At 32.7% G+C, this 25,521-nt stretch overlaps 1 protein-coding gene across 8 annotated transcripts in view; it reads right to left on the bottom strand.

Annotated features, from left to right (window-relative positions):
• Nucleotides 1–25,521, bottom strand: part of LOC118186561 (uncharacterized) — a 175,242-nt gene that overhangs the window by 92,358 nt on the left and 57,363 nt on the right. For 4 of the 8 annotated variants that reach the window (XM_085809281.1, XM_035356671.2, XM_085809282.1 and 1 more), the window contains one exon: nt 24,088–24,159. The exons of the other annotated variants lie outside the window; for them this stretch is intronic. In XM_085809281.1, coding sequence (XP_085665407.1) covers nt 24,088–24,159 — 72 coding nt within the window. The remainder of the gene's footprint in view (nt 1–24,087; nt 24,160–25,521) is intronic. 8 annotated transcript variants of the gene reach the window in all.

The raw sequence follows: 25,521 nt of genomic DNA, 5'->3' as shown, positions 1-25,521 counted from the left end.
TTCTAGATAAACTAATGTCTGTAATATTGCGATTCCACAAAGAATTACGCTAGCTGATCCAGACTTTCACTAATCAGGTAAACTTCAGCTACTTCTTAGAACTGAAATATTTCTCGATTTGATAAGATCTCGGCAAATTTATGTATCATTGTTCTTTTCTTGTGTGTATGATTATGGCAAAGCCTCGAGGGCTATCTGCCTAAGGGGAGGGATGCCTTCGTGGAGAACTTTCTAAGGGAGACTGGCTTGTACACACGTTACACATGGAGAAAACCACGAAAACACCCATGCAGCCAGCCGGTTCGCGGGATTTGAACCTCGGACCAAACTACCAGTGTTCAGCAACTTTACCGCTTGGCCGCTGGTGGGCTCTAATTTACGTATAAAATACATATTAAGTTTTACAGAACTCAGCATTTGGGTATTTAGTGAATGGGAGCACTGAAAATTTACCACATGAGAAACAATTAATGCACTGTGAGTTAACTTATCATAATGTCGAGACACAGTTGAAGTTTTTTAATTTGGAATCAATTGGTATTAGAGATGATACCAATTCTTACGATGAAAATAAAACATTAGAGATATTCAATAAAACTTGAATATGGTCGGTATGTTGTTAGCCTGCCCTGTAAGAAAAGTTGAGAACATTTAGGCGACAATTTTGGTGTTTCAAAAAAAAAAAAATAAATAAATAAAAAAAAATAAAAAAAGAATAAACATTCTGATGAGAAAAATGCAGCATTATAATGCATTATACTTAAAAATACAGGGAAACTTTAGAAGAGTACCTAAGTCAAGAGATAATAGAAAGAATATTAGGTGGTACGATACCAGAAAACAAGCTAGTTTTTTATATGCCGCATTAGGCGTTTTATAGAGAAGAAAGCATTACAACAAAAATAAGTATTGTATTTGATGCGAGCTCACATGAAATAGGTAGTCTGTCTAAATGATTGTTTGTGGCCTGGTATTAATTTGAATCAAAATATACTTCACTTGCTGATAACAGAGTTGCAATCTTAGGAAATATCGAAAAGACAAAGGCATTTTTACAGATCGTTTTAACTGAGAAAGATCAAGATTCAGTTAGATTTTTATTTGTTAAGAATATTACAGTCAAAAGTCGTTAATCCGGACTCGTCGGGACTTCGGCGATTCCGGATTATCGATTTTTCCGGATTATAGATCATCAGTTTAAATCTCGTAAGATGGCATGCAGAAATTCTAAAATTAAAAATATGAAACCGTAATTTATGAAATAAAGAACAATTATGATCTAAAGGGTATCAAAATTTGCAAAAAGAAAAAGCTTAATATTTATTTGTTTACTTTATTAAACATTTCTTTCAAAGTAAGTTGTTTAAGTTTTGCTTCGTTTCATGTGATGATACTTTCTCTTTAATTCTATTAAACAGACATAATTTCTTGTTCAGTTACAAAGTTCCGCCGTTCAAGTCCTATAATTGCTGTGTCAAGAACACCGACTAATTTGTCAATCGAAATTTTTTTGTTTTCAATAACCTCTGTCACTTTTCTTCGCTATCGGAAGCGAATTATAATGACGAGGAACTTGTTTTAAATCATCAAAGACGAAGCATATCGAGATGAAATACTACATTTGGTAAGGAATTATAAGCCAAATAAAATAAAAACATCTGCGCTGAAGATAAGGATAGTGCTGACAAATCAACTTCCAATTCATTACGCGCCCGCCGCCGAGCAGCGTGAAATTGATAAACAGATTTCGGATTTCAAAACATACTTTCGCTTTAGATCCTTTACATATTAACAAATATATATCGGAAATTCTATTTGATATAATCGAAAGTTTAAGCTTACTTTTATAAAATTGCTCTTACAGTCTGCAAAAAATAATAAGCCGGATGCAATTCGAAAATTAAGGAACAACGCAATCATCAACATTAACTGAAATAGATAATTATTTAGCTTATACGTCCATTATACATAAAATGCATGCGCGAAAACGTATTCTGCACTTGCGCACACTCATATGCGCAGTCGTAAAAGGTCTTACGCGCACGCGTGAACGCCTCTGCGCATGTGTCAACGCGGCGCATGCGCAGAAAGTTTTTAGTTTTGATGTCCGGATTATAGATTATTCCGAATTATGGGTGTCCGAATTAACGACTTTTGACTGTAGTACACTTTTGCAGAATATCGAGGATAAGTTAAATGTGTATACATTTAAGCCTGTACTCTTTGGTGTTAATTCCAATCCCTTTTTGTTGGCAGCAACTATAAAGCTGCACATCCAAAAGTATAGAAATGTGTATCCCGATAACCTTTCAAATTCTTGATACATGCATGTATGTATGCTGATACTGTTACAGCAGCAGATGATGTATCAGAAGCCTTCAAAATTTCAAGGGAAGCAAAGGAAATTATGCGTGGAGCTGGGATGAATCTATGCAAGAGTACAGAGACTTCTTCTTTGACTGAAATTTCGAGAAGAAAGAAAAGTACCAAACACTTTATCCTCCAAACAGCTGGAAAAATATATGATCTCCCTGGACTCATCACACCACTCACTCTTAGAATAAAACTTTTACTACAAAAGCTATGGCTACATAAACTACCATGGGAAGCGAGACTGCATTATTCCTTTTGCAAACTCCTATTGAGAATGTAGAATTAGCCAGAAATACATCAGCAACAGGAAGACCTACTAAATTCAGCATTCAAAAACCATTGCATGGAGATAGTAGACATGTTATCGTAAAGTCCGATGATAACAAAAGACTTCATTGTAAAGAGTGCCTTAGCCAGCCTGTTTATAGACGCAAAGCATGTAATGCAGCTTTACATCATGATTGTAGCGAAGCTTTTCATGCTTGAATCTTTCAATTGAAATAATCTGTATTTGTAAAAGAAATATAATGTATATTTTAATATTAAATTAATTACAAGTAAAGAGATTTGTAGATTTATAAAACATTATACAGCTAAAAAGTAATCCAGTGCTCCACTCAAAGGAAACGTTGCACGAGTACAATCCTACTTACTAAACATCCGTAGTCTTATTCCGCTAACGTTGCGCGAACGCAACACTTGCTTTTTCCACAAGTAAGAGCATTTTTTTTCCAATGTAAATTTATGTTATGAATGCCTAATTTAATATTTATTATTTTCGTGAGAAAAGAATCATTTCTTGTAGTTTTGGCGATTAATGGGTTAAATATAAATTGATTTTGTCTTCACAGATTATGGGTAATTTACAATACGAGAGAGCTGTGCCAAGTAAATGTATACAAATATATTGCTACGAAATGTATAGGCGCAGTAAGATAGCTTCCCCACAAAGCAGTTTTAGGGTTGCCACATTTGGCGAGAAATCGCGACATTTGATAACAAAATTGGCGATATACCATGGATGGTTGGAGAGCCTTCTGGAACGAATTCTTACCGGTTTAGCCCAGAATGTTCCCGAACACAAGACAAAAGCTACATAAGCCCTGCTGGTCTGCAGTCAGTGAGAGTATGTCTCTCATCGAGAGTGTATGTGCCCCATCTAGCAAGTCTATCCCTGCAGAGTCGATCGAGTTGATAGCCGGGCAGCGAGTGCCGAGTGGGTCGTCAAGTTCACCGAAGGAGTCTCTTAGTGTATCGCGGTTAGTGCATCATCGAGAGAGCGTGCTGAGCTCTGGGAACGACTGAACCAAGGAGTCGGGAGCTGTGCTTGTGTGTCATCGAGTGCATCGCGAGTTGTAGCATGGAGAGTCTTGAGAGTCACTGGAGTTCCGAGAACGACCAAGCAGAGTCGGGAGCTGTACTCCGGAAAGCAGAGTCGGATGCTTTGCAGGAAGCTGTCTACATCATTATTGCCTGACAGTGTGAAGGCTATGTTGCTGATTGTTCCAGCGTGTTTATAGTAGACCTTCGACGACTGTAAAAAGTGTTATTGGAGCTGTCCTGATTAATATTGGCTAAATAAAGTGTGTTTCGGTACTTCATCAAGTGTCATCTTTATTCACTCCAAATCTACGAACCCCGTACAAACGTGAAGGGAAAAATAACGTAACAACTGATGTCAGAAGAATAGGAAAAAAACGGAACAATATGTTTATATATACCCACTCTGTTACCCGGTCGGTGACCTAAGATTTTTATTCTTATAATGTTTGTAAATTGCGCATTTTTGTTTTAAAAGATTGAATTATATGGCTCTTATGTTTCAGTTAATGTTTTTATGCCTTTAGTTAATCTGCATGCCATTTAGTGTTCCAGGTTTGGATCTACGAGGTCACTTTTATGCAACTTACAAGCATCAGAGAAAGGATGTGCTAAATAAGATTTACATTTGTGCATGAATATGCTTTGTGACATGAGCTATACATCTTGAGCTTTTGTCAAATTTGACTTCTAATGCTTTAATTGCCACTCTTAAGCATTTATGACCAGACGTGGCAAATGTGCGAAAATATTCACTGATAATGCCCCTAATTTTGTAGGAGCTAATTCTCTACTGAAGAAATTTTACAATGCAATTAATTTTCCTAACAAAACTTTGGCCTCATATTTCACGTCGAAGGAAAAGACTGGAACTTTATTCCTCCCAAGTTACCTCATTTCGGAGGGCTATGGGAAGCTGGTGTAAAGTCATAAAGCATCATTTGAAAAGAACGATAAGAAATTTGCATTTCACATATGGGGAAATTGAGATAATAATTGTACAAGTGGAGGAACACTAAATTCAAAACCTCTTACACCCATTTCCAATGATTCTGATTGTTATGAAGTTTTGACCCCAGGTCATTTCTTAATACGGAGATCGATACGCGAAATTCCTGAGCCAATGATAATAGATATAAATGAAAATCGGTTAAGCCAATGACAAAGAGAACAACAAAAGTAGTTCAAATTATTTGAAAAAAATGGTCGAATGAATATTTAGGAACTCTGCAGCAGACAAACAAGTGGATGGTAGAGAAGGACAATATTTCTGTTAGTACTATGGTACTATAAAACACAGCGAAGATGACATCCATCCTAGATCGTGCCATACAGAATTGAATGTCATTTTTGCGGAAATCAGTTATATTGGCATACAAGGCCTGCTGTTCAGTACCTATTTTCTTTCCCGTATATATGCATATGGCAGTACGTTAAATGAAGTATATTTGGTGTATAAATAAGTCAAATGTGCTACGTTTGAGTGATGCCAATAAATGTGGAAGAAAGACTTTTTACCCTACACACATTATAAACGACATTATTCGACACTGTTTTTGATAGTTCATGTGTTAAATTGGCATATTTACAGTAATGGAATGAACACTTATGATACAAAAGTTAAATAACTATATGTAACAGTGTATTACATCGGATGAGAACAAATATATGTACATGTCAAAAAGTTGATTTAATATTAAAAGCGTTAAATATATAAAAAAATTAAATGCTTATATTACAGAAGCTGAAACTGAAATGTAGCTACTTGGGGAATGACTGAGATGAGAGCTGTTTCAGATTACTGCATTTGTGCAACACAATATGTAGTGATAGCATGTAGTTTCAACAGGGCAACACTGTTATTTTGAATATTTTTCCACCACACTGCATGAAACATGGGTGCTGGCTTTTTTAGATGGAACTTCGACATCAAGCATCATTCATAGTAATAGTGGTCTGGGTTACCTGCCTTTTCACAGTCGCAGGCATCTGTGTTGGAAAGACCAAACCTATGCAGATATGCTTTATACGGTCCATGTCCTGTTAGGAAATGTGACATGCTGCCAGTTTTGCTCTGCAGATCCATGCTTACACTTGGGAGCATTGCATGTGTATGTTGACCCATTGTGGCATCATTACACCAGGTTTGCTGGTGGAATGCTTTAGCAGCAAGACTGAAGTGTTGTGGGACACTCAAGTAAAGATGCATTACTGGCAACTTCTTTAGATACTGTGTCTGCACTTTCATTTCCTACTATTCCTACCTGTGCTGGCACTCAACTGAGTACAGGATGAAAAGAGATAGGGATGCTTAGGAGAGTTTTCAGTGTTTTGTGCACCTGAGGGCTCCTGCTGTGCATGCTTGGGAGTGCTTGGAGGCTTGAGGCAGAGTTCATATAAATTAACTTGATTAAGACCATTCCTAACACTACTGCGTATAAGGCTATCAGTTCTGCCTGAAACACTGAAATACTTTTGTTCAGTCTTCAATTTCAGGAGAAGATAATGCAGCCTTTATCCAATTCACAGAACCCACATCCTGTGCCAGCCTCTGTCTTAGATCCATCAGTGTAAAATGAATGATCATTTTGGGTTGTAGAACCTGAGTTTATCTGGATGGTGTCCGTTAAGTCAAATTGTGCTGGGTGACAAAAAGAACGAACTTTATATTTTTCAGAGTCTGTGTGGATTATGCTCTGTCACAGGGTTCGTATACATTTCTGCACACGGAAATGAAGTATTTTTAAGGACCATTAATGAAAAAAATTAAGGACCTATGGGCAAATGGGAACTGAATAAATTTAATTAAAAATATTATCTATGCCTGAACTTCACTTTTGTAATGTCATTCCAAAAATGAAATATTAATCCGTAAGTAGGATGAATTATTATTAAACATGAATTACTTAACATAATTATTAATAAGTTTGAGAATAAAATAACTTTAGTTGGACATATTTAAAAGAAGATAAGCGAAATTTAACATATTTATGTTTTATTAACAGCTTTATGTTGATTTTTTTTTTTTTTTTAAATGTTTCATTTTGTCACATATTTGCTCAGTTTAGAGATTTAGCAAATAGCAGCATAGATTAAAATGAGAAGTAAGATGAATATCAGCATGATTCATAATAAAAGACTGGATGCTGTCATCGCTGCTGCTTACCTAGAAAAAGACGAGCTGATTAGAACAAACCTGAAAGGCCTGCATAGGCACGGCTGGCAAGTTTTGAAAGCTGGGCTCTGTCTGATGCAGTTATAGTGTCGTAGCTTCGTGTAGAGTTCCAGGGATTGTAACCCAGTTAATATACTTTAAGGTTCCAATAAGCCACTAAAGCATCACAGCATTGTAACCCAATTAATACACTTTAAGTTTCCAATAAGCCAAATTGCACCACAGGTTGATAAGTTTTGTATTATTTTAAGTCTCATTAGATGCAAAGAATAAGTTTTACATGATGTTTTAACATTTTTGTGTTTTATCTCATAATGACGGTAAGTTTTAATGAAAGGCAATAACTCACTTTAATATGCAGAGATAATTTTTAATAAATAATTATAAATAATTAAATTAAGTACTTAGATAACTTTAGTCATTATGGATTTACATGGCCATTATTAAATTTTATTTATTTTTAAAAATATTTGTTAAAAAAGCCCTATTAAAATCATAATCTAATAAAATTTCACAGTTTAAAATACACGTAATATATGGCATTGATTCTTAAACAACATTAGGATAATTACACATTAAACGCTACAAAACATTTATGTTTTATAACGACAACACTCAATAAAATATTTAAGCTTCTTTTTAACTTGAAGCCTTCCCAGATATTTTGACTAATTTATATTGATTTCCTTCTCCTTAAGCATCTTTTCTAACAATCCGAAATTTGTCTCAATAAGCAAACCAATGTTCTCACTAGTTTCTGTGTGTTTATCTACTAACTTGGCAACCTCTCCACAATGTAGCTATGAGGGTTTACTTGATCTAGTAATAGTTAAATAGTTCAAAACCTCCCGACAGACGTGAAGCAAATTATCGCTATGTCTGAAAGTAACTACAATGTCAGAGAGAGGTTTAAATAAGCCTCTTATTTAAAAAGAACTTAACATAAAGGCATGTTTTGATGCTATCATAATATATTAGAGCTCGTGGTGATATAATTAAAAAAGAACACTCAAATTCAAACTTAAAATGTGCACTAGTCAAAGACTATATAATTTAAATTTAATTTAAGCTGTCACAGCAAAGCTATCATGTGAGGAAATAGAAATGGAAAATTATAAACAACTAGGTAATTTACATAAAATAACTGTACATATCTTCTAAGAATAATTTTCTTTATGTATTCAGTTTCTTTCTTCAACACATTTCCTTTTGATTTTAGAATTTTTGGATTTAATTTAAGAATTCTGTTATTCTAAAAAAAAAAAATTAAATGCATTTAGAATGAACAGAAAAAGCTGCTAATTTTATTTCTTTAGTAATATGAACATTCGAAAAAATATGAAATATATATGGTGAGGGCTGGTGTGGCAGATTTTTTAAAACTTAGTGACACACCGAGCAACAAAATTTAAAATGTCGCAACTTTTAGAATTTAGAGCAGGCATTGGAACCAGAATTTAGAAAGGCACTCGGTAGCAGAAATTCAGATCCACAGGGAGATTGCATCAGCTCTGTGTATGATGCATTAAGGCATATTAGATGACTCTTTTAAGCTCTCAGTTTTCAATTTCTTTATTAATAAAAAAAGAATTCCTTTTTAGTGAATAGTAGAGAAAATAAAGGAAGATAAACAGGTTAAGAAAAAGATTCTAGTATCAAGAGTAAAACATTTAAATATTATGCTTTCATTGTTTTTTCAGACGTTCCACAAAAAGTAAGAAATTCATCCCAAACTTTCTATAAAATACATCCATTACGTATTAATACCATGGAGACATTTTTCATTTTGCCACATATTTCTGGAATCTTCTAGAATCGTGAGTCTATAAATCTTGCCTTGAAATCCTTCTAAACTTTCCAAACTGCAGTGTCTAAAATTCTAAAGAAAAATTATCCCTACGAATTCTGTAATAGCAAAATACCAGGAATATTTTGGAAAAAGTGTAAAATTAATTTCATAGATAAAACAGATGCATATTCTCAAAATTCTGAACATTCTGAGATAATTACATGGGAAAAAGTCTTGCTATGAAAAAATTAAAAAGAAGACATTTTTAATTAATTGCATAGCTAATTTTGCTTTTGCTAAGAACTGTTTCATAAATTATGCTTTAAGCATTAGATCTTGCTTATTTTTCAGACTCAAAATATTTTAGAATATGTTGCTAAAATGGAACTTCATGATATAACAGCAAAAAAATTAAAATGTTTTATTTCAATGTTATTTTTTAAATATAATTTCAATATACTACCATTATTTTAATGAAATTTATCAACGTTATGTTGTTTTTAAAAAAATAAAAAACTTCGAAATTTTGGAATTAAAAATTTTCTATAAAAGCTGATTTTAAAATTGCCAAAATGTTGATAGGTAGCCATATTTAGAAAAATTAAATATTCACATCACCAAAAGCGAAAAGCTGTTTAAGAGCTCTTCATTAAAAAACAAAAATAATAATTTTGAAATGCTTATGTTTCACTTCTTGCTTAGAAACTCGATCATATCATTTACATTAGAAATAGGGACAAATCATAACCCATGAACACATTCATCCATTCAAAAGATAACCATATGTCAGTGAATTGTCAAAAATATTCTTCCAAAATGCTAGTTCACACTTAAAATGACAGTCGTAAAAACAGATAGAAATTTCAGATGATTAAAATTAAGGACCTTCTGCCAATTTTAACCAAAATTAAGGACTTTTAACGACTAAAAATACCTAAGGTCTCTTAAGGACCGTACGAACCCTGGTCCCTTCTGTGATATATTTTTATTCAGCCTTGTAGCTTTTATCGCTGCGGCTTCCCTCTCGACTACAAGATTAAGAGGGGGGAAGACCTGCAATGACTTGCAGCACAGATGTTGGAGAAGTTCGATAGGTCCGACAGATGAGCAGAAGTTGACTTCTTTGTATGGAAAGCAAAGTTTTCTTCATGGTAGGAGTGAGGTTGTGGTCCCAGACGGAGGCTCCATACAAAACAATGCATTTTGAAGTGGTTTTGTACCAAGATTCCAGATTTGCTGGTATGCCCCATTTCATACCTCGTACTAGGGTACTCATCAAGAACCATCTGCCAGTTTGCAAATGGATTTTAGGTCAGGTTATTAAAGTCTATCATGGATCTGACAATAAAGTAAGAACTGTTAAAATCAAAACAAAAGCAGGAGAATTAAAAAGAGTGATCACAAAGATCGCAGTGCTTCCCATAGAAAACTGAACTCATATTTTGCATATGTAAAAAGGAAAAAAAAAAATCTTTGTTCCAGTATTATAATAGCAGTAATTATAGAAATAGTATTTATTATGTTGTTTATACGTATTAATTTTGTTTTAAGATTGTTTTGTACAGTTTCTTGAAATTTTGTAATTTCAATCCAGGGAAGTGTTAAATCCCTTTAAAGTGATGGTGCTGCCATCATTACTGTTTAAAAAACAATATTATTTTTTTAATGCTTCAATGGTGAAGAGGAGTGTGTGCGAACCAAGTGTCTTCCACAAATGAGTAAAATAAAGATAATGAGATATTATAGTTTAGTTTGTAATTAGTTTAATTTAGAGTTACAGTCCATTTAATAATTCGCCAAACCAGGCTACAAGCTAGGGAATTTTCTAAAAAATAAATCAAGCATCAAACTCAGCATTTCCAGTTCATATGCCATACTGTTGAACAATGCAGTATTATATGTTAAACAAGTAGTACAAGCTAAGCTATTCTGTGTTTAACAAAGCTAAATGCATTTTGTTAAACACAGAATAAATTTTCATTTGAACCATCTAAAATCAGAATTCTAGAAGGAATTCAGAGAGAAATAGACTACACAACGAAAATTACATTCAGTGTAGCTCTATGATAATTTCCTATAAATTTGGTTTTATAATTTCTGAGAAGTATTATCACAAGAAACAGTGAAGCCATGAAACCTATTTCATCTTTTAAAACATGTTTGATCAGAAAGACACAAACCCATGGAATGTCTTCAAAGAAAGTTAACCCACATCCACAAGAGGAAAGCTCATTTGACAAAAAATATTAATCAAAAGCATTACTATCACATAAGACACTGTCACCATTTAAACAAAGAAAGAAAGAAAGAAAGAAAGCCGCATACAACTGCTGAAAATCTTATTTTGCCTAAAGTTGTGGATTTGATGCAAACAATGGGTGGTGAAAAGAAGATGACAAGCTTCAGGAAATATTATCCTCTAGTAATATGATTAAATTATTCATTTGATAACTATTAAAAATATTAAAAAATAAACTTATTTATCATTACAAATAGATGAAGCTAAAATACTTTCAAATATTGCAGAAACACAACGATATTGCAGAAGTTTTTTTATTTTGTAAACCACCATAAACCATTAGGAAATGTTTATTTGATACTCATCAACATACTACACTACAAAATCCAAAATCTAGATGTCTAATACCAGGAAGTCTGACCCACCAGCAATTCGTTTTTCAAAATTTAGGTATGGGGAATGTAATATTCCAGATAAAGCAGGGGCTGTAAAAAGCAGGTATTTTTCTTGACTAATTAACATTCCTGTATGTCATTTTCAAACACCTACTGGTAAGGAATCACCCATAACCAATGGCAATACAGTACAAAGTCCAAGATCCGTACATCCAATATCCGAAATGATCTAAAATCTGGACCTTAGAGCCACCAACAAGATTAAAAAAAAATTTTTTTTAATGCTTTATGCATGGGCATTTGATTTTTTCCCCCGTAAGAAAGCATGTGGAGATTAAGAATCCAGACTCTTAATTTCACTTCGGTACTGAATAAAATAACTCATTATTGAAGGAACAATCATTTTTAGCATAGATTTGTGTGATCAATAATTTAGCTCCATAGCTGCATATCTGCTTTTCCAATTAATGGATTTTGTAAAGAAATGTGGAGAAGCAGTAATAAGTGAAGATAATATAACAGAAGTTTTTCATTGCAATAGCAATGTTCCAATCATCAATCAAGTAGTGGACGGTAGAATCTCTAGTATGCTTTTAGATCCAGAAAATACCGTTACTGAAAGTGAAGAAAGCGACAAAAGGTTATTGAGAACAAAAAAACTTTGATTGACTAGTTAATCGGAATTCTCAACGCAGCAACTAAAGGACTTGAACAGTGGAACTTTTAACTGAACAAGAAATTATGTCTGTCTACAGAACTGAAGAAAAAGTATAAGCACAAAAAATGAAGGAACTGAAACAATTTACATTCAAAGAAATGTTTAATAGAGTAAACATAGATAAATATTAAACTTTTTTTTGATATCTTTTAGATCATACGTTTCATTATTTCATAAATCACAATTTCATATTTTCAGTTTTATAATTTCTGCATGCCCTCTCACTAAATTTTAACTGCTGATCTAATATCCGGAAAAATCCCAAATCGGGAATCGCTGAAGTACCGACGAGTCTGGATCTCAGACTTTGTACTGTATATTGATTTACATTGATTGCGACCACACTTTTGGTCCATGAGTAATTCTGGAGGGGGGTTAATATTTTTCTTTCTGATCTGAATAATAAGTGAAGCTTCAAGACATATTTGTTTAGAGTTGGATGTTGTTAATCCTGGTTTTCTTTTTTTGGTATAACAGCTAGCAGAGAAAAAGAATCAGATTCAAAAGAAATTCAGTCAACATAGCAAATTATGCTCTTAACTAATTTGATGAAGGCTATTTTTTGCAGGCTATTATTACTACAGCTATCTTCTCAAAATTTAAGTTTGAATTTTTAATTATGTTGAAAAGACTTTCTATTTCTGGAGCTATAGAAATATCTGTAAAGCAGGGCATATTTGGTTCCAGCCTTCTGTAGAGGCCTTCCACAATAAAACTACACTGACAAAATTCATGCCAAGAAAAAGTGATTTCAAAACTAGGCAAACAGCAACCTTATTTTGATGTAGATTTTTTATGCTAAAGATTGTGAAATTTTTAAATTAATGGAATTTATGAATAAATGGGAAGAAGTGACTGGTAACTCAGTATACATCATTAATCATTCCAATAAGAAAAAAGGTAAAATAATCAATAAATTCTTATAAAAAAATCCTGTCTGTTATTATTATAACTTAATACTAAAATATAAATGCAGTGGATGAAATATGTTCTCTACATAAATGAAGCACAACACATGATACAGCACATTTCTCTAACATAACTGATCTCTGGTAATCAATTCCCCTCTTTCTCCATCATATTAGCCAATTTAATAGCATTCATTTTTCACAAACATAGATACCATCATACTTGACATATCGTATGCAATAACCAAGTCCCTTTAATGCATACCATCTTCATACCTTTCAGTAGCCTTTTTTTTCCCTCTTCTCATTAATTTTCATAAAACTATATGTCAAAGAATTTACAAAAAAATTGCACAGAAACACAGAAAATCACCAGCCTGTTCACCTGGGATTGAACTTCCAGTAGTCAGCAGTCTTGATCACTTGCCCATAGGTAGGGTTATGTTTTGTAATGAAGTTATAAATTAACTACTATTTCTCTTGTGTTTTGAGAAAAAGACTAAAATTTGGGACCTGCTTTCTACAGAACAGAAAGCAGTGGAGTATTTTGAAAGCTGCACGATTAGTTACACTAATGGACATATTCAAAACATTCAAGGAATTCATCAAAATGACACTATTAAAGGCATCACAGAAAACAGCAGCCTTACCTAAGATTTGCATTTAATTGAATTTTTGTGCCATAAGTTCATGAAGAAAATGACAGTTTTGTTGTTATTTTATGCCATTAGCAGTTTTGACCATCAGAATAGTAGGGGCAAGTTTTAATGAATTTCTTTGACAGATAATCTCAAAGCATAAGCCTGTAGTTACTTAAATTTTAATATACCACATTTGTGTCTGTTCATTATTGAGTTAAATAAGGTGCAATCTATTACTATCTAAATAAACAGCAATGTGTTACTTCAAACTTCCACAGGGTTTATACACATTTTTGCGCACGGAAATTAAGTACTTTTAAGGACCATTAATGAAAAAAATTAAGGACCTATGAGCAAATGGGAACTGAATAAATTTAATTAAAAATATTATCTATGCCTGAATTTCACCTTTGTAATACCATTCTAAGAATAAAATAGATCCCTAAGTACAACACATTATTATTAATAAGTTTGAGAATAAAATAAACTTTATGCAATTTATCAAGTAGCATTAAATACTTTACATTTATAATAGTTGGACATATTTGAAAGAAGCTAAGTGACATTTATGTTTTACTAACAGTAAGCTTTATGTTGATTTTTTATTATGGCTCATTTTGTCATATACTTGTTCAGTCTAGTTTACAGTTTAGTAAATAAGAGGTAGATTTTACGTCAAGTGTCATAGGTTAAAATGAGAAGCAAGGTCATAATCAGCATGATTCATAACAAAAGACTGAATGTTGTCACCGCTGCTGCTTGTCTAGAGCTAGTTATAACAACACTCAACAAAATATTTATGCATCACCTGCTGATTAGAACATTAATTACACATTAAAAACATTTATGTCTTATAACAACACTCAACAAAATATTTATGCATCACCTGCTGATTAGAACAAAAGGCCTGATGTAGGCACAGTTGACAAGTTTTGAAAGTTAGTTGGGCTTTGTTTGATGCAGTTAGTGTTGTAGCTTCATGTAGAGTTTCAGGGGACGTAATCCAGTTAATATACTTTAAGGTTTCAATAAGCTACTAAAGCACCAGAGGTGATTTGTTATTTTATATTATTTTAACAGGGTTCATAGCCACATTTTAATTAAAAAAATAAGCACCTATAAGCACTTTTCAAGCACATTTTAAGGAAAAAAATAAGCACCTGTCTAATTACGTAGGTAAGTTGAAAAATAAGTATCCCCTGTCGACTGTGGTCAGAGTTGTGTATGAAAGTCAAAAAATAGAATGAGACATTAAAGATATCACATACCTTTATTTTTCCACATAGGTATCAAGTACATTGAGACATTTTTCATATCGCTTGATAAGCTTCAAAAAGCCCTCCAGGAAAAAATCAGGGCTTTGCATATGGAAGAAGCGTTGAACGGCTATGGGCAAAAGGCGACACAGCAGGAAAACGCGCAAGTCACCGATACACCATTGGGTAGAGGTCGCTGCAAATCAAGCAGATGGCGCTGTTGCAGTGCCTGCATAAAGCGGAGACCAGCCTCTCATTTGAGCCCCGGTAGGTATGGAGAGAAGGTGCGTTTTGAATTCGTGGTCAAAGGAGGAAGTGAGAGCGGTTATCCGGTATGAATGGGCACGTGAAGTATCAGGAACGAGAAATTCATAACCGCCTCGTGGAAGTCTATAGGCCAGGTGTGATGTCGAAGCAAATGGTGTGGAGATGGTGTCACACATTCAGTGATGGACGTCAGCAAGTGGAGGACATACCGAGAGCTGGACGGACGCGCACGGCCACTACAGATGCAAATGTCAGGAAGGTGGATGACATGATTAGAGCGAACCGGCGTATCACCATCGATGAAGTAGCGGAAGAACATGGAATCTCACATGAGCGAGCTCAAAACATCATACACGACATTCTTCGATACAGAAAAGTGTCAGTACGATGGGTGCCCCGACAATTGACCTCGACACACAAGGAACAGCGCATGACATCTCGTGCGTTACCATGAAGATGGCAATGACTTTCTGTCTCGGATTGTGACGGGGGATGAAACGTGGGTCCACCATTTCACGCCAGAATCGAAGGCCGCATCTATGGAGTGGAAACATCCGTCATCACCTGTCCGAAAGAAGTTCAAGACAACTCCCTCTGCAGGTAAAGTGCTCCTCACAGTTTTCTGGGACGGTCAAGGAGTTTTGTTGCTGGACTTTTTGGAGGTTGGAACCATCAATGCTACGCGCTACTGTGACACCCTGTCGAAATTCAAAGAGGCGATTCGGAAAAAGCGGCCGGGCCTTCTCACATCTGGCGTTCTGCTGTTGGATGACAATGCCAGACCACATTCGGCGACGGCAATGCAAAACCATATTGTAACTCTTCGTTGGGAGCGCCTACACCATCCGCCATACAATCCTGATCTTGCACCAAGCGACTTCCATCTGTTTCCGGCTTTGAAGAAAAATCTCGGGGGAAGGCGCTTTGGAAGCAATACTGAAGTGAAACAAGCCGTTCAACGCTTCTGCAGGGCTTCTTATGCAAAGCCCTGATTTTTTCCTGGAGGGCTTTTTGAAGCTTATCAAGCGATATGACAAATGTCTCAATGTACTTGGTACCTTTGTGGAAAAATAAAGGTATGTCATATCTTTAATGTCTCATTCTATTTTTTGACTTTCATACACAACTCTGACCACAGTCGACAGGGGAAACTTATTTTCCAACTTACCCTCGTACATTATACACAACTGCATAACCTTAAAAATTAGACTTGTAATTTAAAATATGAGAAATGCAGTATTTATTAAGAGAGAATAAGCATTACCTCAACCATGGAAAATAATTACCTTTTTTTTAAAAAATTTTAAATAACAATTCAATTTAAAGAACTAGTTTACAGTGAGAGAAAAAAAACTATGCAGAACTAAACTATATTACAAGATTTAATGATGAAATTTCAGTTCAAAATAGAGAAAATAAATAATAATAAGGAATATTTATTGTATTCGCTTGGAACAAAATAATAAATACAATTTATTTTTCCACTCGTACTGATATTTAAATAATTTAAATCTAAATTCTGAACATTTTCTAAATTTTCATTGTATATCAGTTTTCCTTTAAAAGATATTGCAAGCAAAGTAATTTAAGTAAAAAAGAGGAACATTTCTGAAATCAGAAGACAGAAATTTGCTTCATGCAGTAAATTAACAGTAAAAGCTTAACTAACCCGCATACTTGGAAATTGGCGAATATTCGGACAGTCGAGCGTAACTTGAAAAAGAGGAGCGGAAGAGAGGGGGTAGATTGTAGCCGCTCTTTAGATTTTTCCGCTAAATAAATGCTTTTGACATTTTGATATGTGCATCATAACAACAGCTGCCGGTATTGGGAGAATAAAGAACTAAATAACTAGGGTGTTTTTCATTCTAATTTTCAACAGACGGCGTTAAATTTCCAGAATAGAATCATTCTTCGCTTGGGTTGGTAGACCACAGAACTTTTAGTCCTATTCAATCCAGATTGGAAAGTGACCAAAAAAAAAAAAAAAAAAAAAAAATCCGTTGCTTGTTTTGCAGCGAACTGTAACAGTTTCAATATTCGAGATTTTGCGGAGAAAGGGGAGAACCTCCCAATCTTCGTACTGTATAATGTATTCGCCAAAAAAATTAAATTATTTTGACTATTCGATTAGTTTCCCTTTATTTAAGCCATTCCGAATATTATTCATTAGTAAGCTAATCTGTGTTAAAACACAACCATTTTTGGAAGTTTACTATACTTCAGCAGTTACTGCAACTATGTTATTATAAACATTCATACATATGCTCATAATATAAGCATAATGATCATAATAAACACGAATATGAACTGACCAAGCAGAACGAGAATGCAAATTATTAAGATCTTGATAGAAATTCAAACGTGTGCAGTATTTGGGTGGGAGGAAAAGAATGCCGAATGTACTGGAATTTTCTACTGCTTTCGCAATTCTTTGACCAATAGAACGACGGGTACCTGTCTGTACTTTTCGTGCACTCCAAAGGTTATGTTAATGCAGAGAAAGGGGGGAAAGCTATATTGCTGGAAAGGATACAATACAAGTGAGTTCGAAAATGCTGGATTTCTGCATGGAACTGTTAATCACAAATATAACTTTGTGGATCCCAACACGGGCATTCACACACAACATGTAGAGCGCATGTAGGGCTCAGCCAAATGGCGCAACAAAAAAACAGAGAGGAACAGCCCGTCATCATCTTGACTCATACCTTATCGAATTTATATGGTGCCAAGCTCAAGCTGTTAATGGCGAAGACGGTTTCCAATCAGTGCTAAAAGCAATAGCCAAAAGATTTCCGCTGAAAAAATAATTCTGCAAATTATTCAAATTCGAAACCGGAAGGGTTTAATTGCTATTTTATATTTTAAAACAAAATAATATAAAAAACTGTATTAAAAATTCTCTGTAATTAATAAATGTATATTTTCTTTCTATTCATACTTTTTTACTCAAACTTACAAATCGCGCCAACCTGGTTGCGATAATACGTAAGTACCGATAATTTTTAAGGGTAAGCAGTTGGTTATAAATAACTAAATTAGGTAGTTAGATAACCTTTACCATTATGGTTTTGCATGATCACTGTTAAATTTTATTTCTTTTTTAACAATATTTGTTAAAAAAGCCATATTTAAATCAAAATCAAATACAATTTCACAGTTTAAAACATGTGCAAATTATGACACTGATTCTTAAAAGCATTATTTGGATAATTACACATTAAATACATTTATGTCTTATAACAACACTCAACAAAATATTTATGCATCACTTTAATCTGAAGCCTTCCCAGACCATTTTGGCTAATTTTTATCAATTTCCTTCTCTTTACGCATCTTTTCTAACAATCAGAAAATTGTCTCAATACACAAACCAACGTTCTGACTAGTTTCTGCATGCTTTATCTGCTAACTTGTCAACCTCTCCACAATGTACCTATGAGGGTTTACTTGATGTGGTAAAAGTTAAATAGTTTCAACCCCCTTGACCAATGTGAAGCAAATTATTGCTATGTCTGAAAGTAACTATAATATCAGAAAAAGGGTTAAATAAGCCTCTTATTTAAATAGAACTTAGAACATAAAGGCATGTTCTGATGCTAAGAAAATCAATTATAGCTCATGGTGACGTTGTTAAACAAGAATAGTCAAATTCAAATTAAAAATGTGGACTAGTGGTCAATGCTTATACAATTTAATTTTAATTTAAGCTGGCTCAGTAACTCTATCATATGAGGAAATAGAAACGGGAAATTATAGTAAAGGTTGAAATCATAAACAATTGGGTAATTTACATAATAACTGTACATGCTCTTTGAAGAATAATTTCCTTCAAGTATTCAGTTTCTTTCTTTAACAGGTTTCCTTTACATTTTAGAATTTTTGGATTTAATTAAGGATTTCTGTTATTCTAGAATAAAATTTTTTAAAAAGTGCATTTAGAATGTATAGAAAAACAGGCTAATTTTATTTCTTTAGTAATATGAACATTCAGAAGAAATATGAAATATATATGGTAAGGGCCGGTTACAGAGCTGGTGTGGCAGAATTTTTAGAATTTATCAGCACACCGAGCAACAAAATCTGGATAGAAATGGCAAAACTTTTAGAATTTAGAGCAGACATTGGAAGCAGAATTTAGAAAACACTAGGCAGCAGAAAGGATGCACTGAGATTGATTGCATCAGGAGAGAAAATGCTTAGTGCCAGCTCGGTGTATGATGCATTATGACATATTAGATCATATTAGATATTTTTTTTAATTATCTAATAAAAAAATTTCTTTCTATGACACCTGCCCATGTTATAAGATTATAAGCATTTCTGATCTTTTCCATACTTGTGTTTAGTGAAAAGTAAGAGAAAATAAAGGGAAGATAAACATGTTAAGGAAAAGATTCTATCTAGTATCAGAAGTAAAATATTCGAATATTATGTTTTCATTGCTCTCCCAGACGTTTTCCAAAAAGTAAGAAATTCATTGCAAACTTTCTGTAAAATACATCTATTATGTGTTATTAGCATGAAGACATTTTTTGTTTTGTCACACATCTCTGGAATCTTCTAGAATCATGCATCTATAAATCTTGCCTTCAAATTCTTTGAAACTTTCCAAGCTACAATGTCTAAATTTCTAAAGAAAAATTACCCCTACCAATTCTGTAACAGCAAAAAGCCAGAAATATTTGGGGAGGAAGAGGGAAGAAGTCTAAAAATAATTTTATAGAGAAAATTAATGCTTATTCTGGGAATTCTGAATATTCTGATACGATTTACATGGGAAAATCTCTTACTATGAAAAAATTAAAAAGAAGACATTTTTAATTAATTACATAGCTAATTTCACTTTTGCTAAGAACTGTTTCGTAATTGTGCTTTATACATACATTTTCTATACATTATACCTTGTTCATTTTTCAGACTCAAAATATTGTATAATAAGTTGCCAAAATGAAACTTTATAATACGACAGTGAAAAATAAAAATTTTTTAGTTTAATGTTATTTTTTAAATATAATTTCAATATATTACCATTATTTTAATGAAATTTATCAACGTTACAATGTTTTAAAAACAACTGTCGAAAAATTCCCAGATCTCGGATTTAAAAACTTTCTATAGAAACTGATCTTAAAATCGGCAAAATGTTGATAAGTCGCCAAATTCAGAACCGTTTAATAAAAGCAAAAAGTTGTACAAGAGCTCTTCATTAGAAAAAATTAATTTTGAAATGCTTATGTTTCACTTCTTGCTTAGAAACTTCAGTACTCCACCATTTATATTAGAAATAGGAACAAATTATATAACTCCTGAACCCATTCAAAAGATAACCATATATGTCAGTGAATATATATATATATAAATCGCCAAATATATTTCTCCAAAATGATAATTCATACTCAAAATGGCAGTCGTAAAAACAGATAGACATTTCTGATGATTAAAATTAAGGACCTTCTGCGATTTTGGCCAAAATTAAGGACTTTTAAGGACCAAAAATCGATTAAAAAACTTAAGGACATTTTAAGGACTCTTAAGGACCGTTATGAACCCTGTTCCACCAGAATCAATGATGCAGGATCCCCACCAACTTTCTTGGTTGTTGCAAAAATATGCCACAGTACCTTAAATTTATTATATTTTAATTTGTGCTCCCACTCACTTTATTTATCTACGATATATGCCTTGCCATACCATAATCACCATCTACTTACGCAAAAATTCAAAAGAATTCTAACATAGTTTTAAATTTAAATATCCTCACTTCTTTTAGAATGCATTTAATTTATAGATGAGCTGCCACTTCTGATCTTTTACAGTAGCTTCTAATTACTTTAGGAAGTCTCATCATTATAAATAAATCTAAAGCCAGGGCAAAGATCTAATACTACTTCATTCTATATTAAATATATATATATAAATATGCATGTCTTTTGAACTTTAACATCTAGTAATATTTAAAACTTTAACCTGATATTAATTACAAGAAAATGCTAAATATACATTTCAACCGAATAACACAAATACTTTCTTTAGGAGTTAACTAAAACATAATTAAAAAACTGGGAGAAGGGGGAAAGAATTAACTGCTGCCTATGAAATACTTCTAAACCTTGTTTTAGAATTCAAAAAGTGAAGGCATCGATTAAAATTATTGAAAATCATTTGGTGAGTAAATATTTTTTATTCAGAATTAATTGACAGCAAGCATAAAATAATAATAATAGCAATTCCAAAATGCAAAAATCTGAATGGGAATATATTCAAATTTAAATTGATTTTTAGAAAAAGTGTACTATTAATCACTGAATCAGATATAAAAATATTTGTTGGACTTCCACAGTACTTTTTCACACAATCCTCTGATTTAATATAAAAAAATAATACAGTCAAAAGTCGTTAATTTGGACACCCATAATCCGGACCTCTAAGCTGCAAACTTTCTGCGCATGTGTCGCGTTCACGCATGCGCACAGGTGTTAACGAGTGCGCGTAAGACCTTTATGGCTGCGAATATGTTTTTGCGCATGCGCGTTTAATGTGTAACGAACAGTATAATCTGAGCAATTATAAATTATTTAATTCAGTTAATGTTGCAGATTGCGTTGTTCCTTAATTTTCGAATTGGATCCGCCTTATTATTTTTTGTGGACTGTTAGAGAAATTTCATAAAAGTAAGCTTAAACTTTCGATTATGTCAAATAGAATTTCTGATATATATTTACTAATATGCAATTTGTATCTACAAAGCGAAAGTATGTTTTGAAATCCGAAATCTGTTTATCAATTTCACGCCACGGATTGGAAGTTGATCTGTCAGCACTATCCTTATCTTCAGGGCAGATGTTTTTATTTTATTTGGCTTATAATTCCTTACTAAGTGTAGTATTTCATCTCGATGTACTCCGTCTTTGATATGATTTAAATCAAGTTCCTCCTCATTATATTTCGCTTCCGATAGTGAAGAAAGTGACCCACAGGTTATTGAAAACGAAAACATTTCGATTGACAAATTAGTCGGTATTCTCAACACAGCAATTATAGGACTTGAACAGTGGAACTTTGTAACTAAACAAGAAATTATGTCTGTTTAATAGAATTAAAGAGAAAGTATTATCACATGAAACGAAGCAACTTACATTGAAAGAAATGTTTAATAAAGTAAACAAATAAATATTAAGCTTTTTCTTTTTGTAAATTTTGATACCCTTTAGATCATAATTGTTCTTTATTTCATAAATTACGGTTTCATATTTTTAATTTTGTAATTTCTGCATGCCATCTTACCAGATTTAAACTGATGATCTATAATCCGGAAAAATCGATAATCCGAAATCGCCGAAGTCCCGACGAGTCCGGATTAACGACTTTTGACTGTACATAGAAAGTAAGTCATTGACAACGGTTATACAACATTCCAAATTAAACAATTTCTGATTGAAATTAATTCTACTTTTCAAGATATTAAAATTATTATATTACAAATAAAAACAAAAACAAAACTTATTATTTCCAGAGCACAGATGCAAAACCTCAAACTTAAAAAACTTAAAAAACTCAAACATTATAGTCTCCTTTCTCGCACTTGACAAACAAAACCCAATTTAAGATATCACATAATTTTTCTAGAAAGGCTCCTTATGATTTTTTACTATTAAGATCATGAGGTTGATACAATTTTAAAACAATAAAACAGGGTTGCCACTCAAACAGGACAATGAAATTCCCTGACTTTTTCAGGTGTGTTTCAAGAAAATTGCAGACTATCCGCGCAAGTGCACGTTGGATGCGCTGAGAGAAGTTAATTACGGTACCTTTTGAAAACAGAAAAATTTGCCATTTACATATTACTTTTTATACATATAATATTCAAAGCATTATTTTTATAACTATAATAGGAGTTGTTTTTTCCACTGAGGAATGAGTTTAGAATCTGACCAATTGGGATTTAAAAATGCCTTTTCTGCACACATTTTGCAGCTAATGGGAGAAAGAAATCTATTTAATATTTTCAAATAAATTCAAGTATTTTATATTTATTTAGCAGCATACATAAGTAAAAAATATGTGCACTAAATTCCGTAATGCTATGTCATATTACTGCTAAAATTAGTTTCAAAAGTATGCCAGATAAAATTGCCTGAAATTTAAAAGTATTATTAACTAATAACAAATAAATTTAGAAGGAAGAAGATTCATTCAATGATACGAATAACATTAAAATAATGTTATTTACTTAAGGATTAAAAACTGAATTACAAAAATCAATGGTATTTTTGTGAATATATATATATGCATATATATATATATATATATATATTCCAATAGCAGATGGTGAACAGTTACAGTTAACACATTCCATTAATCTATACAAGGCCAGAATTTTGGCAAATATAGATATATTAAATGGTTAGCCTAGATGATTGATTATTATTTTACTGCAAAATGACAAATATGGCATTTAAGAAAAACGAAAAGGTTTAAAAGATTTTGTTTTATATGAAAATGGGGGGGGGGATTTACTTTCATTCAACATGCACTGCACATGCTCATGCGAATCTCCGGTTTCTCGGAGGTTATTGGAAACCAAAGATGCTGGAAACTTGCCCGGCCTTTTCTAAAAGACAATCTGACTGGTGCTGCGAAAATTGGCTCTACGCTAGCCATCCAAATGATGCTCATCTGATACATGATTCGTAAAGAAAGTTATTTCTTCCAATGTTGGTGCAAAAATCGCTTTTTTGGTGATTGCAGTAAGAAATTCCCTTTTCCAGATTTTGACTAAAATATTTAAATCCCCTGATTTTTACTTTTTTCCAGATTTTTTTGTTCATTTTTTGAATTCCAGAACTTTTTCCGGTTTTCCAGGTAGCATGGCAACCCTGATAATATATGCTGAATAGCAATGTTTGCCATAGATTTTATAGAGCACAATACAAAATTAACGTAATATGAGTCAATTTGTCGATTCTGGAGCATCAAAATATCTTCAAAATAACTCACTTGATTTTTTAGAGTCATCATCACTATCACTACTATGTGTTATGCTTTTTTCTTGTGATTTTGATGCGGAGCCTAAAATTGCAATATGAAAACTTTATGTTACATTCTGGTATCTCAAAGAAGAGTTTACCTTTAAATGTTCAAACTTTTTTTTAATATTTAAAAAAATTAAATCATAAAAAAACAAATTATTCTGTGCTAGTGTTATGTAATATAATGCCACTAGAAATTTTACTTAAAACAAAAATGGTTTAATACAAATTAGCAGATATATTATAAACTAAACATATTTTTAACTTATATAAATGAATTAAATCAGTAAAAAGTAAATATTCAAATTATTAAGAAGTGTATTTATTACTTTTAAACTGCTGAGCCTAATCAATAACACATTAACTTTGATACATAAATTAAAGATTCTATTCATCACTGAATGACAACACTTAGTTACACAGAAGGATGTGCAGAAGATAAGAGCTTTACGCTTTGAGAAGTAGTCAAGGAAAATAGATAAGTGTTGCATCTAATTTTTTCCAACTCTTTGCACACCATTTCCAAAGCATGGTCATATCTACGGATCTCATTTTGCTAACTGGCTCTTTGAAATGTTACAAAAAAATTAAAATATATTAGTTTCATAAACAACAAAATAAGCCTTCCATTATGAAGTTTTAGAAATAACTACATGATAAGCTATTTAATTCTTTAAAAGGAGAGCATTATAAAAGGAAAAGAATTAAAATGTATAAAAACATAAAAATAAAATATGTTCAATATTTTTTGAGAAATTTAAGCACACATAAATAAGTCAACAAAAATTTTTTCACAGCTTCATGATTTAAAGCACAGCATTGAAACTTCAAATCAGTAATGTCATACATGATTGGTTATAATACTAAATTTCTATTAAACAGGCTTAAAATTATATCAAATGAAACTAGTTGGTTTGGCAGATTTAATAATGGTAAAGCACATGCAGGCTACCTGCCTAAGGGAGAGGCAAGCCTTCATGGAGGACTTCCTAAGAACTGGCTTTTAGCCACATTGCATATTGTGCAAAATGCAAAAATGCCTATACAGCCAGCCTGGATTCAAACCAGAATGGAAATACCAGTATTCAGTGAACCACTCAGCTAATGGTGGGCACTCTCGTGAAATTGGTGGTCAAATACAAAGCATGAATATTTTAATATTATTTTTATACAATAATTTTGATTTAATTCAGCCAAATTTTTCCCAGCTACCAAAACAGACCTATATATCTGTTTAATGTTTCATCAACTATAAACCCCAATACACTTTGATTCATTTAAATCGCAAAACCATGAAAGAGATATTGGATAAACTAAAAATCTAGGGTTACTGGGAAAAAAAAAAAAAAATTGGAATCTGCAAATAAAATTAGAAGTAAATGTGTATCTTTTAAAATACAAA

This window comes from Stegodyphus dumicola, chromosome X2, assembly GCF_044657685.1.
Source record: "Stegodyphus dumicola isolate Sdum_Otavi_A_Nest chromosome X2, ASM4465768v1".
In the NCBI taxonomy this organism is placed as follows: domain Eukaryota; kingdom Metazoa; phylum Arthropoda; class Arachnida; order Araneae; family Eresidae; genus Stegodyphus; species Stegodyphus dumicola.
This window is presented reverse-complemented; position numbering and strand designations above follow the sequence as displayed.